Source organism: Sciurus vulgaris (assembly GCF_902686455.1).
Source record: "Sciurus vulgaris genome assembly, chromosome: 2".
NCBI lineage: Eukaryota > Metazoa > Chordata > Mammalia > Rodentia > Sciuridae > Sciurus > Sciurus vulgaris.
This window is the reverse complement of record NC_136462.1, coordinates 64,355,039-64,370,573: the sequence shown is the minus strand read 5'-3', so window position 1 is coordinate 64,370,573 and position 15,535 is coordinate 64,355,039. Positions and strand designations below refer to the sequence as shown.

Sequence of the window (15,535 nt, the reverse complement as noted above, 5' to 3'; positions counted from 1 at the left end):
GGGAAATACAATGTCATGGATGGTCAAGATCTCTAGTGCACTTTGGTACATCTTAGATACATAACTAGTTTGTATGAAATTGTTGTTTGGAATTTGGGTCTAAATTCACTATAAAAAATATCTCTATAACACATTATTTATTAGTAAAATAAAATGCTATAAATTTATTTATAGTGCCTCAATAAGCAGGAAATGATATATCAAAGGATTAGAAATTCTTTTTCTTTTATGAATAATGAGTATTAGAGTTTCAATGATTATAATTGAAACCAGATTTTCAGCTTCTGCTGTTGTAGCACTGCAGCAGACCCCAGCTGCCAGCCAGTGCCCTCTTTCCAGGTTCTTGTCTCATGAATTTGAAGAATGAAATCCACGGACGCGGAAGAGTGAGCGTAAAAGAGTAGAATTTATTCAAGTGAGAAGAAAAGAGAGCTTCCTCAGGGCGAGAGGGGACCTGGCCCGAGTTGTCACTTGAATGTACTAGTCTAGGGACTTATATAGCTACTGGGTAGTGGCATTGATCAATATTTATGCTAATCAGATGTTGGGGAAGTACCAAAGCTATTGGGCAAAATCTGTGCTAATCAGCTTGAGTCTGTAGCATTCACTCAATTCTGTCTTGCCTTCATTTTCCCACTGCCCTGGGACAAAGGAGTTGGCTGGAATGTTTGGAATTTGCTTCTACAGGTTAATCTAATAGAGTGGACTTTATATTTAGAGAAGCCTTTATGGATCCCATTTCCTTAACTGTCTGCCTGTTTTACTATCTGTCTCTTCTATCTAATTCATTAATACAAGATTTAAAACATTTTCAAAAAAGTGCTCAAACTATATTAATAGTAACTATAATGAATTAATTTTTAATGTGGAGCAACTGAATTGATTGTATACTTTTTTCACTTCTTTTTTTCCTTATTAAGAGAGCAAAATCTGCAGTTGAATTGAGAAAGAAGTTCACCACCAAATCATTAGAAATCAAGGATGACATTGGACGCAATCTGAGAGTGTTGATGTTCCAGAAAAGAAGGGCCCTGGAGCTCCAGCTCGCTGAGCAAAATAAGGCAGAAGAGCCCCCCTCTATGAGAGCAAGTATAGATGAACTCCTGGAGAGCACTCAGGACAAGAGCCATTTTGAAGATGTGTCTCTCTCTCTCGTTGAAGCATCGAAAAAAGCTGGCATTACTTACATTATTTATCCCAAGAAAAAGAAGATGAAATGGAAGAAAAGACTGAAAATGCTCAAGCTTACCAGTGTGTATGAAGAGTTAGCCAAGCCTCCCAAAACAATTCAAAGGTCCCGTTCAAGCTATATTATTTTATAATTTAAGAAATATATTGTGGCTTTGGCCTCAATTTTATAATTTCACCCAGTGAAGTTTTATTATCTTACTTAGCAGTGAAAATATGCTGAACTAAAGGTTCAATCCCTCAAAAATTTAAAAATATGTGGATGTTTCATAGTATTAATATGTGAGTGGCTCAAACTATAAAGTGGGGATATGATTTGGGATAAAAATCAGTTTGATGACTGAATGAAGTTGCTCAGTGGAAAGAAAAAAAAAATCTAAGAACTTATTTGTTAGATGTAGTTGGGTATGAAAAACCAACTCCTACTCCAAACGAATACCACCCATTCAAAAATCAAAATAGATTTCTGGTATTTAACTGTTTTCAAATTTTAGCTTTTTATTGAATGAGAAATAAATATCTAGACAAACTGGGTTTTGTATGTTCTGAGCCCTTCTTCAGAGATCAACACACAAAAATAAATTTTCTCCTTACTTGGAGGTAATAATAGCTAGTATATTTAAAAATATGGAGGGACCTGAAATCAGCAAGTGAAAAACTCGAGGTATGTTCATGTTTAAGTGTTTGCAGAATATCACTTCTTTTCTTTTTCTTTATTTATTTTTCACTGTACTTCAGACCAATTAAATCAGAATCCTTTTTTTATGCTTTTATTAGTACATTATAGTTATGCATACTAGTTGGGTTCCTTTTGACATAATCGTACATGTATGGAATTTAATTTGCTGCATTTCAGTCACTAGTGCCTCCTCTTTCCCTCCCCCATTCCCTTTCTTCAACTCTACTGTTCTTTCATTTATTTATTTGATTTACAGATATACAGAAAGGTGGAGTTCATTGTGGCATATTTATACATGTACATAGCATAATTTTATCAAATTCACTCTGTATTTCTTTCTCTTTCCAACCCATCCTTCCTCCCCCTCAATTGCTTTTCTTTACTCCTTTGCTCTTCCCTCTATTCTTGTGAGATTCGATTCCCCCTATCCCTTTTCTCATTACTTTGCTCTAGCTTCTGCTATATGAGAGAAACCTTTTGACCTTTGATTTTTTGAGTCTGGCTTATTTCACTTAACATGATATTCTCCAGTTTCATTTATTTACTGGCAATGCCATAATTTCATTCATCTTTATGGCCAAGTAAAACACCATTGCATCACTTTCTTATAACCAAAGTGTTGTGCAAAATGATTTTCAAAAGTTCCTTTATTTCTCTTTAGATATCCCTGGATATAGGGTTTATTAAACTTATGTCCTTTTGAAAAGTAAAAACTTCCCTCATGATAAGGAAATAAAAAAAAATTGTGTTCACTTTATTATTATAAAGACTTTCAGGCTCTGCAAAAAAGTCCCTTATCTTTTGGTGTGGTTGATTACTTATTATTTTTGAACACTGGGGCATAACACTTAAGTGTGAGTGACAGAGTGAACAGAGGCCAACTGCAGAGGAGAATGCCATGCCATCCTGAGATCTCTGTATACTTTCCTTTCTCTTCTGCAATAAAAGTTGTATGTGGAAGCTTTTTTTGTTAGGCCATCTTTAGGAGGTTTTAGGTAGATTTCTCTAAGTTAAAAAACATTTTAAATCAGAACCAGAAGTTTGCTTATATGTTTTTGGTACATTTACTGATTTCAAAGTATTATGAATCTTCATCCGACTAAAGGACTTAGGTGATTTCTATGGAAAGGATATAATAGATTAAACACTGCTTCTGTGGGTTGTTTTTCTGCATATGGACTCTTTATCATTTTGGGTATAAAGTTTTACCATTGAAAGAGATTATTTGCCTTTATTAATAGCCTGATTTAAAATTTGTATATGCTGCCAACAGGCATGACAGGGACCATACGATGAGCCTTTTGGTGGTGGCAATAAAACAAACTGTGCAGTGTTTATCCAATAAAGCACATTAATACAACTTTCTTTCTTTTTAAATCTCAAATTAATTTACCACCTAAATGTAGGTAGGAAATAATCATTAGTTCAAAACAAGTTATGGAATAACTTTTTTTTTTAGACCTTTATTCTGTTTATTTTTATGTGGTGCTGAGGATTGAACTCAGGGCCACACATGCTAGGCAATCACTCTACCACTAAGCCCCAACCCCAGCTCCTGGAATAACTTTAAAAGTAGTTTTATTCCTATAGTAGAAGATCTTTTTCACTAACCTTAACTTGGTAACTCAGAAATAGTCTTCTTACCATTTCCTGTTTAACCTATAAGCTTGTTGAATCACAGCTCTTCTTGGTGGGTTCTTTTAATGGTTAGAGGTAGACTTCATGTGTTCTCATGTAACAAGTCAAATCTTGACTCTGAAAAGGAGTTCCTGCAGAAGGCCATTTGAGCAGATTAAAGACCTAGACTCATGCCTATCTCTTCAGTCTTCTTGCTATAGGTTACCCCTATTGCCTCCACCCTCAGCTAGGTCTTGGCTGGATGCTGTATACCTGTACTAACTTTGCAGCTTTATTCTTTCTCTTCAGGTTTCCCTCTGCTGTGGTCCTTAAGCCCAGTGTTAAGAGACTAATCAGGGAGCTACAAGAAGAAACTTTCCTCGACAGATTGAGCAAGCAGTGAACCATTCCCACTGATGACCTGTCTGCCTTGACTTCCTATACCCATGGTTTTCCTGCTTACCTGGGAGTCTGTGAATTGCTAGTCTCTTGGATCTCTGTCAGTGCTCTGGCTTCCAGAACTGAGTAACATCCTTGATCTGAGATGTAGGCCTGCCCTTTTGCTGATGGTTTGCTTATACCCATAAACTCCTCTCCCTGGGTCCCATTCTAGAATAATTGCCTTTAGTCCATACTTCCATTATCAGAGCCTTGTATGACCTGCTCCTGAAAGTCAGTCTGTGATCTCAGTCTTGGTTTTCTGGGCCCATCTTGTTGCTAAATCCCCAAGAGAGGCAGAGTTTATCCCTCGGCCCGCTCCCAGCAGGATATGACACATTTTCCTTGGTTGTTTTTATTTTTCCTTTGGGTCAGGAACCTATATATTTGAATTCTAATCCCATTCGCTAGGTCCTTGGTGACCAGCCCAAACTACTCAATTTCTTCTGCTGTTTCCCCATCTGGGAGAGGTGGAGCTTATCCACATGATTTCTGAAGTAACCTTCAGCTCAAAGATCCCATAATTCACGTAGTAAAATCAACCTTATTCTTGCACAAAGGAAACATTTTCAGCAAACCATTTAAACTGTTTAAACAATTATTTGTTTCCTCAAATAGTCTCACATCTCATTGCAAACTCATTATGTATTCTGACTTGACAGCCTGACTTTTTCATACTGGCAGGTGAGATAGCAGGTTGACTTACCTTGGTTCCTCCCAGTAACCACACTCATGGCTGTGAAAACATAGGTCTAGACCTGTAATACATAAAGAAATATTTCCCTTTTGGGGTGGAAGTAAACAGCAAGTCTTCTTTTCTGATCTTTCTTTTTTATTTGGACTATTTAACTTCAATGATCTGGGACTATAACTTTTCCTTGTAAAAGTTCATTCACCATCTGCATTTGCTTTTTATGTTTTTCTAGAAAGTTGTGTAGCAAGTTCTTGTTTTCTTTAAAGTATTATACTTACTTGGTAGTAAAAATAACACAAGTTTATTGTAAAGAAATTTAGAAAGTACAGCAAGCCTATCAAGCCACAACATATTTTAGAATGTTTATATGGGAATACATTTTAACAAATCTATGTATATGAGTATATGTTTGTAAATTGTGTTTTTATATCTGTATAGAAAGTCTAGAATTTTATACATCAAACTGTTGCAGTAACTTTCTGGATTATAGAGAATTGGTCAGATGGGGTAGGCTGAGACTTTATGCCCATTTGTATTTGTGTGTGTGTGTGGGGGGGTGCTGAATATTGAACCCAGGATATCTAACTACATTTGTATCCCTTTTTATCATTGATTCTGAGACAGGGTCTTGTTAAGTTGTCCAGAATGGACTCCAACTTGTAGTCCTCCTGCCTCAGTTTATGGACTAGGGATTATAGGCATGTATCTGTGCCAACCACTTCCATATTTTTTGAATTTTTTTCCTGAATAAACATGTATTTTAATTGAAAAGACATTTCTTATTTCCTATTTTAAAAGTCTCTTGGGACAATGATGTGAAAGGTAGGAATTCTTAGAATGTATTTTCATTTATTATAGCTATATTTCTGAGTAGATCAAAGGGCCCTACCAATTAAACATATTGGTCTTACCCCAATTCATGCAAAAAATAAATGAAAATTTTTGTTTTCAATTTCAAGTTTTTCTTTCATAAATCTTTCTTAAAACTTTAGAGTTGTTTTTGCTCTCTAGTTGGAAAGTATTAGGAGAAAAACCAAGAAGTAAGCAGGTATGAACAAATAGTAAGGGGTGTGTTTGAAATAATTACTTTAGTTAGAATTTGTTTTGTGTGCACATATGTGTCATTGGTTAAAATTTTATGATTCATGTATATACATATTCCTATTTTCCTGGAGTACATCATAAGAAATGTTTTTTTAATATAATTTTTAAAAATTTTTGTTTAAAAAAATTTTTTTAAAAATTTTTTATTTGTTTTAATTAGTTGTGTATGACAGATGTTTTATATTATGGAATCAAATGTTTAGGTGTTTATGGAGCTCAGTGAGGATGATAAAAAGACATAACTCTAGGACCTCTGCCATCAGAGTAAGCTTGAATAATTTATTAAGAAATTTACTAAATATTGGGCTGGGGTTGTGGCTCAGTGGTAGAGTGCTTGCCTAGCACACGTGAGGCACTGGGTTTGATCCTCAGCACCACTTATAAAATGAATAAATAAAAAACGAAGTTATGGTGTCCATCTACAACCAAAAAAAAAAAAAAAAAGGAAATTTACTAAATATTCACATCATTTGCTATTCTAAACTGGTGTCCAATAGCAGTACATGAAGCCATGCATACATATGTGGACCTCAGTTCCATCTATCATCTATATCCCCTGACCAGAAAAAAAAGGTTAAAGGACATTTCAATTTTTGTCAAGGTCGATTACTTTGAGATCATGAGAATACTTTTTGCTTTTATAAAAACTTGAAAATGTTCATGTTACTGTTTTATGTACTTTTATAAGAACATATATTCCTTTCAGAATCTAGGATTCTAAATGTTTATCTTTCCCTAATAGCTGGTGAATTTCTTTTTTTCTTTCATTATTTCTTTTTAAAATCTGAATGTGAAAAGTGGGTATCTAACTTATTCTTTTTCTTTCCCATCTTAATTTATGGAACCTCAGGACTAAATTTTAACAATTTCAGCTTAGGCGTTTGGTTGGTTTTAAAACTCTTTTAAGTGGTTAAGTGACTGTTTCAAGTTACACTCTTCTTTTAGTTTTCAGTCCTCTAACCTTTGCTACATCATTCCATGATGTAGCACGAGAGCATGAATGGTTCAGGATTTGGGCTGAGATACATATGGGTTCAAATATAGAACTAGAAGATCCCCTCAAGGATTCAACTCCCTTTCTTCTGGAGTTTCTTCTTTGCTTTGGCCCTTCTGAACTTCTTTCTACAATTTCTCTGTCTAGTAAAATTTCAGAGTATCTATTGCTGTTTAAGTGCATGCAACCAGCTGCTTTGAACCATAGCTTATCCCTGATACAAAAACACAAAAGGACAAATGATTGGGAAGCTTATCCCATAAGGACTGCTTGACCAAGTTTTGACTCCCATTCAGAGTGCCTGCTTTTGTTTACTCTTCAGAATCCTCAGGCAGTCAATTTTTTAGTAACTTTTCAGTTCATTATTGTTATGAACAGAAGGGATGTACTGTAGGGGATTCTACCATCATACCAGAATCATAACTCTGTGTAGATGTTTAGTGTATTCTTAATGAGCGATGACAGAGCATTTTTATGTGCTGGTGTGAATGATTCAGTGGAGGGAGAAGAGCGGATATGGAAAAATCAGGAGTTATTGAAAGAGTGAAGCCCTCAGGAAGGCAAAAGTGGATGAAATACAGAATACTAGTGACACAAATGGAACTTAAAGGAGGACACATCTACCAGTAAAAACAGAGGGGAGACTGGTGCATGTGATTCTGTTTTTTTTGGTTATATGAAAATGAGGGATGGTTTCAAGTCCGATAACTTTTCTATTTTCAAAGAAGGTCAAGTTCGTAAGCTCAGAGTGAAGAGGACATAACTCAGTTTCTTTAATTGAATTATGATACATAGTAGGAACTCATCAATAATTTGATGAATAAATGAGTTCAGCCATTCATTTGTTCAATGTAAATTTATTGGGCACCTACTACATACCAGACACTATTCTGGATAAGAAACAGGGCATGAACAAGGCTAACAAACTTCCTGTTCTCATAGAGCTTATATTCTAGTGGGAAATAAGGGGAGAGGGAGAAGAGGGAGAGAGAAAGAGGGAAGGAGAGGGAGAGAATATTAATGAATGATGTTGAGAGAGTAATAAATGTTATGAATAAGAATAAAGCAGTATAATGGTTACTATTTTAGAGAGAGTGGCCAGAAGCCTTTAATGATATGCAAGCATAGAATTGAATGGAATGAAATAGTGAGAAGTTTAAACATCTGAAGAAGACTTAACAGCAAGTGCAAAGGCCCTGAGCTGGGGGATACTTGTTGTTTTTGAGGAACAGCATAGAAATTCATGTGGCTGGAAAAGAGGGAGTGTAGAATGGTGGGAAGTAAAGTCAAGGAAGAGGTCAAGGATGTTTCCATGTAGTACCTTGTGGGCCACAGTAAGTGCCAAGTTTGAAATCATAAGAGTACCAGGAAGTCATTGTGAACTTGAGAATAGGGTTGTGACATTTATAGGTTATTGTAAGGACACTGGATTCTTAAATACAAGAGGAAACATTGGGAGTTGAGAGAAGTGAATTGATGCAATATAGTTTATGTTCCAGAAGGCTAACTGTGGTTGCTATGTGAAAAATAGATTGATTGTAGTAGAAGCAGAGAGAAGGCTATTGAAATAACCCAGAATAGAAGTGGTTGCTTCTCTGGGGTAATAGCAATCTAAGTGGTGACAAGTGGTTGGATTCTAAGATAGATTTTGGGAGTAGAGCCAATAGTATTTGCTCATCAGTTTTTTGTGGGATGTGAAAAGAAACAAATTAAGGATGATTCCAAGGAGCAACTGGGGAGATTGAGGTTTGCTGAGAAAGGTAAGGCTGCTTAAGGAGCAGGTGGTTATAACAAGAATGGTTTGGTGGTGCAATGTAGACAAAAGTCTAAATGGACTGGATTTCAGCCTAGCACTTTATATCACTAAGACATTGCAGGACAGCTAACATGCTGGTCAGGACAGAAAAGATATTATTGTCCCTGCTGTGTAAATGTAAACACCTGATTCCCCATATTGCAGGAAAGGAAAAGAAAGTATATCAGCACCACAGCTGCAAACCAGGTGTCAGGAGGTGTGTTCATTGCTTCAGTAAATATACCTACCACATCTGGAACTGAAGTTGTGGTTGTTATCAACACCTGATTAAATCTGCAGTGATTCACAGTAATTTTATACAAGCTATATGTCTTTTCATTGGCCAAGCATTCCCACTATACATTCTGGGATGAGGAAGATGGTCCTTGCCTCACTAGATCCACTGTTAGATGGTCTTAGGCTAAGATTTTTCCTATTACCTGATTTTTATAATTCCCTCATTGGATTGATAGACTTCAGTGGCATCTGCAGAGGGAATCTGTGGATCAGGATATGTTGGAAGCAAGTATCTAATAACCTCCAGGAAGTCTTAGTATTTCTCCTTCCACATACCTTTGGAAAGGTTTTTGGGAAATTCCCTGTGTAAACCTAGGCTGCATGGCAGGCATCTTTCTCAGTGGGGCATGGCTTGGCCCTCTTGTCAAGTGAGAGATTTTGGATGCAAACTTGCTTAGATCTGAGAGTTAGTTAAGTAAATGTCAATCTCTGTTATAACTGGTTAGCTTTATACCTAGAAGACCTGGATACTTCTCACCTATGTAAATCAAAGACTGTCCATCTGTCTCATCTCTGAGAACCTGTGGTCATTTAGTTATGGCCACAGATTCTTTCAAGTTAAGATTCAGTTATTAACATTCTGTCCCTGTGGCTTATTGATGTTATTGTGTGCTCAATGTCTGCAATGGTAAAGCAATTTTTGCTGTAATTTACCACCCCAAATTCTACTATTCCCATTGGGACAATTGAACCAAATTCATTTTCTCCTGCCCCTGTTTGCTCTTTTACAATGCTGATTTCTGCACTGACAAGGCTTTCCAAGATTACTGTGCACCCTCATTTATGCATTTTCTGTTTTTATTTCCAGGGGTTAAGTTGACTGGGAATGTTCCATAATGCAGATCAATTTCCATTTCCCAGAACCTTAAAGCTTATTCCTCTTTAGAAGTGCTTCTCAAAGTGCATCAGTGAATGTTATCTGGGAACTTATTAGTTGTGAAAATTCTAGAGCTCCGCTCTAAGTCTACTGAATTAGAGACTTTGCGGGTGAGTCCCAGAAATTTGTTTTAACAAGCCTTCCAGGTGATTGATCGTAATGTTGAAGCTCATTCTCTTAGAATATGCCAGGGTAGGTTAGCCAAGGCTGCATTAGCTAGGGCAGCACCCACCCAAGGCCACCTTCTGAATCTGGGGAGTGTGTAAGTCAGGTCCAGTACAGTGCATGAGCAATGTGACAGGGTAGCCATTGAAAGATATTTATGCAGGAGGGGACCGATTCTGACAGATAGGGCATCTGACAGTCCTTCAGCCAGTTTCTTCAGTCAAAGGAAGGTAAGTGAAATTTGGATATTCAAAATTCTCACCTTCATTCATGTCTGCTCAGGTGTTCACATCTGGTGTTTCATTTTCCTATTCCTTCCCCAGTAGCTTCATTACCTTGGTGCATAGGTTTGAGGGTTTGGACATATAATAAGTACTGCTACTATTTTTTTGATCTGAAAAAAGTAGTCACAACTACACAATGTTTATCATCATTGTTGTCCTAGTGACTAAGCGATAGCTTACCTGATCTCCTGGTACCTCACCTTTCACCTGGATATCCTTCCCTCTTAGCAATGGTGGTGACTTGAGCGGTTGCGATACCACTACATGCTGTGGATTACCTATTTTCTATTTTACTCTGGCAAGAGGGTTATCCTAGAATCCTTTATGTGTGTGTGTGTGTGTTTCCTGAGTTCCCTGGTACCAATTACTTTATCAGTCAGGTTCCCAGTAGTAAATGGCATTCTCAGCTTAGAATAACTCCAGGAGGGTCTGATAAAGGGGAATTTTATAAAGAAGCTGGGTATAGGGGAAGCACAAATGAGAATGCAGTATCTGGGGCTAGAGGTAGTCAAGTCACTCTACCCCTAAGTTTGAGAGGACAAAAAGAGAAAGGATTATTAGAACTTGGAAGAGTTGTATAGAAAAGGTTTCCTTGAAAGAAGTGGTTATCTTTGATCTAAGATCATAGTCAATTTGAGGTGACCCTTCATGAAGGAGCCGGTGGAATAGATACCTTGATTCACTATCCTTTTTCTCCTTATCAAGGTTCCTAATTAGGCACACTCCATGAGAGGACAGACAGCAGAGGATCTTGTGAATATAGCCTGTACAGAACAGCCTCCTGTGGCAGAGAGCAAGGTGGAGAAGGGTCGGATTAACATTGAGATGCAAACAAGATACCTAACACAGAAGTCCTTTCTAAAGTGACCTTTTTTTTTTTTTTTCTCTGTGGTTCTCGGGTTCTTTATTTCTTTTTTTATTGTAAACAAATGGGATACATGTTGTTTCTCTGTACATGGAGTAAAGGCATACCATTTGTGTAATCATAAATTTACATAGGGTAATGTTGTTGATTCATTCTGTTATTTTTCCCTTCCCCGACCCCTCCCTCCCCTCTTTTCCCTCTATACAGTCCTTCCTTCCTCCATTCTTGCCACCCTCCCTAACCTAACCCTAAACCTAACCCTAACCCTAACACTAACCCCTCCCACCCCACATAATGTGGCATCATCTGCTTATCAGCGAGATCATTCGTCCTTTGTTTTTTTTGAGATTGGCTTATCTCACTTAGCATGATGTTCTCCAATTTCATCCATTTGCCTGCAAATGCCATAATTTTATCTTTCTCTATGGTGGAGTAATATTCCATTGTATATATATATATCACAGTTTCTTTATCCATTCATCAATTGAAGGACATCTAGGTTGGTTCCACAATCTGGCTATAGTGAATTGAGCAGCTATGAACATTGATGTGGCTGTATCTCTGTAGTATGCTGATTTTAAGTCCTTTGGGTATAGGCCAAGGAGTGGGATAGCTGGATCAAATGGTGGTTCCATTCCAAGCTTTCTGAGGAATCTCCATACTGCTTTCCAGAGTGGCTGCACTAATTTGCAACCCCACCAGCAATGTATGAGTGTACCTTTTCCCCCACATCCTCTCCAACACCTATTGTTGCTTGTGTCCTTGATAATCACCATTCTAATTGGGGTGAGATGGAATCTTAGGGTAATTTTGATTTGCATTTCTCTTATTACTAGAGATGTTGAACATTTTTCATATATCTGTTGATTGCCTGTAGATCTTCTTCTGTGAAGTGTCTGTTCATTTCCTTAGCCCATTTGTTGATTGGGTTATTTGTATTCTTGGTGTAGAGTTTTTTGAGTTCTTTATATATTATAGAAATTAGTGCTCTATCTGAAGTATGAGTGGCAAAGATTTTCTCCCACTCTGTAGGCTCTCTCTTCACATTACTGATAGTTTCCTTTGCTGAGAGAAAGCTTTTTAGTTTGAATCTATCCCAGTGGTTGATTCTTGCTTTTATTTCTTGTGCTATGGGAGTCCTGTTAAGGAAGTCTGATCCTAAGCCGACATGTTAAAGATTTGGACCTACTTTTTCTTCTATAAGATGCAGGGCCTCTGGTGTGATTCCAAGGTCCTTGATCCATTTTGAGTTGCGTTTTGTGCAGGGTGAGAGATAGGGGTTTAGTTTCATTCTGTTGCATACGGATTTCCAGTTTTCCCAGCACCATTTGTTGAAGAGGCTATCTTTTCTCCATTGCACATTTTTGGCCCTTTTGTCTAATATGAGAAAATTGTATTTATTTGGGTTTGTGTCCATGTCCTCTATTCTGTACCATTGATCTACCTGTGTATTTTGGTACCAGTACCATGCCATTTTTGTTACTATTGCTTTGTAGTAGAGTTGAAGATCTGGTATTGCGATACCCCCTGCTTCACTCTTTCTGCTAAGGCTTGCTTTAGCTATTCTGGGTTTCTTATTCTTCCAGATGAATTTCATAATTGCTTGCTCTATTTCTGTAAGGTACATCATTGAGATTTTAATTGGAATTGCATTGAATCTGTATAGCACTTTTGGTAGTATGGCCATTTTGACAATATGAATTCTGCCTATCCAGAACATGGGAGATCTTTCTATCTTCTAAGATTTTCTTTAATTTCTTTCTTTAGTGTTCTGTAGTTCTCATTGTAGAGGTCTTTCACCTCTTTTGTGTGATTAATTCCCAAAGTATTTTATTTTATTTTTTTTGAGGCTATTGTGAATGGGGTAGTTTTCCTAACTTCTCTTTCTGAAGATTCATCATGATCAAGTGGGTTTTATCCCAGGGATGCAAGGTTGGTTCAACATCCAGAAATCAATAAATGTCATTCACCATATCAACAGACTTAAAGTTAAGAATCACATGATTATTTCGATAGATGCAGAAAAAGCATTTGATAAAATACAGCATCGCTTCATGCTCAAAACACTAGAAAAAATAGGGATAGTGGGAACATTTCTTAACATTGTAAAGGCCATCTACGCTAAGCCCATGGCCAATATCATTCTAAATGGTGAAAATCTAAAAGCATTCCCCCTAAAAACTGGAACAAGGCAGGGATGCCCTCTTTCACCATTTCTATTCTACATCATCCTTGAAACTCTAGCCAGAGCAATTAGACAAACCAAAGAAATTAAAGGGATACGAATAGGAAAAGAAGAACTCAAACTATCCCTGTTCGCTGATGACATGATTATATATTTAGAGGAACCCAGAAATTCCACCAGAAAACTTTTAGAACTCATAAGTGAATTTTAGTAAAGTAGTAGGTTACAAGATCAATACTCATAAATCCAATGCATTTTTATACATAAGTGATGAATCTAAAGTGACCTTTGAACATGAATTGAGAAGAATCCAGATAGTCCGAAAGGGCTAGAAAAGACAAATGGCCTTGATACTTGCTCTCAGTAATGTGGCTGAAGAATAGGGTGTGGATGAGGTCATAGTGATATCAGAGATCTCTGCTGGGGGGCATCATCACGTGGGATTTTGTAGGCCATGGTGAAGGACTTGGTTGGCATTCCAGGTTCCAGGAGAAGATCTTGGAGGAATAACATGATCTGACATATTAGTAAAAACAGCATGCTAAATGCCATGTGGAAGATAGATTAGGCAAGAGTAGAAGCAGGGGAGTAAGGAGTTATCTATTGTACCCTAAACAGAAGAGAGGATGGTGGCTTGCACTAGATTGTGGAGAGGATAAGAGAGAATTGGAAAGGGCAGGAAACAGCCTTTTCTTACTTTTGTTCTAAGAGTGTTTAGCATTGGGTCTTTCTCACAGTATACACTTAGTAAACATGTGCAAAATGATGGGGTTAAAAACTGCTTCTTTTTGTGGTGCTTGCCTGTAATTCCAGGGGCTCAGGAGGCGGAGACAGAAGGATCTTGGGTTCAAAGCCAGTCTCAGCAAGAGTGAGTCGCTAAGCAACTCAGTGAGACCCTGCCTCTAAATAAAATACAAAATAGAGTTGGGGATGTGATTCAGAGTCTGAGTGCCCAAGTTCAATTCCCAGTACCAAAAATAAAAAGTTTCTTTTTTTTCCTCTTAATAGAATGTTCATCCTATCTCTGTAGCTAGTGCAGTACTAGAGGTATGATAAATGTTACTAAATAAAAGCTGTGCTGCCAATGGAGAATTTGAGAAGAATTCTAACCTTTCAGCATTTAAAAGCATACTTGTATTATCTAATTTGATAGCTTACTGGATAACGGTGAAGTCTGGCTGTTTATTTGGTAGTCTGTTCCTTCTTCCTTCCACTTCCTCAAGTTGGTGTCCTCTCCCGCCTCTGGGATGGCATTTCCCTTCTCACCCTGAAGTAGGACAGAAGAGGCTGGACACCCAAGGAATTTTCAGGAAACAGGTTTATTGACTGCAGCATTCAGAGGTGTCTCTTGCCTAAGAATTCTTCCTCTGAACAAAGATTTTGGAAATTTTTTGGGCTTTATACCCAGTTGTGGGGGGACAGCTTAGAGGTTCACATGGCAAGTACTTTTTTGTTCCATATTTTTTTGTCTCATTTTACACATTTTACCACAAAAGCAGGAGTAACCTAAAGTTTGCGGTTAAACTTAACTTTTGCAAGACAGAGCAACAGGAAATAGCACGTCTAACCCCACTGAGCCCTTCTGCCGAAGTCTTGACTGATATGACAAGAGGAGTAGCTTAATTATGGCAAAGGTCTTTTGGGTGGGGGTACCCAGTATGCTTCATTCCCCCTTTTGATTATTGTTACCTAATTATTTAAATTGACGATCATCATCATCCTCTTAGTTTAAAGCTCTATGTAATGGGAGAAACTTAGTTGTTCTCTCTCTTTTTTTTGACAGCCGTTTCTATAGTAGACACAATAGTTCTAATGTAGAGGGGAGCCAAACGTGGGAGCTATAAACAGGTTAACAGCAGAATACCTACTCTACCAATTAAGCTTTTAAGTCCATCAAGAGTTGAAAACCATCTTCCAAATAGTAAGATTGGATACCAAGCTTTAATGTCCTTCCAAGTTGCATATGTGCTAGTTTTCTGATACTGCTGGCTATGTCTTTAACTGTCTCTCCATTGTCATCTCTTTGGATGTGGTTGTCTGAACTGTTGAACTTCTTACACGTTTCCCCTTCCTTCCTCAGCTAGTAGGTAATCTGTTGCTAAGCCATTTTGATAGATGGCCAGCCTGGTTCTGTTGTGCATCTGTGTGCATCTGGTTCTGTTGTGTGGATAGGAGGACAAAGCCTGTAGCAGTTTGATTAGTAATAATTTCCAGTACAGTTTGTAAGGGAATAATCCAGTTAGCATGTAAACAGGAGTTCTATATCCTTAATTGTTGTGCTGTGCCTAGGTAGCAGGACCATAAGTGGTAATAATCTTTTGTGGTAGACAGTCATCTTTACCCTAGTTTGTTG

General features: G+C 37.5%; 1 protein-coding gene across 2 annotated transcripts in view; it reads left to right on the top strand.

The window, feature by feature from the left end:
• Nucleotides 1–15,535, top strand: part of TTC6 (tetratricopeptide repeat domain 6) — a 204,643-nt gene that overhangs the window by 103,816 nt on the left and 85,292 nt on the right. For both annotated transcript variants that reach the window (XM_079119380.1, XM_079119381.1), the window contains one exon: nucleotides 921–1,294. In XM_079119380.1, coding sequence (XP_078975506.1) covers nucleotides 921–1,294 — 374 coding nt within the window. The remainder of the gene's footprint in view (nucleotides 1–920; nucleotides 1,295–15,535) is intronic.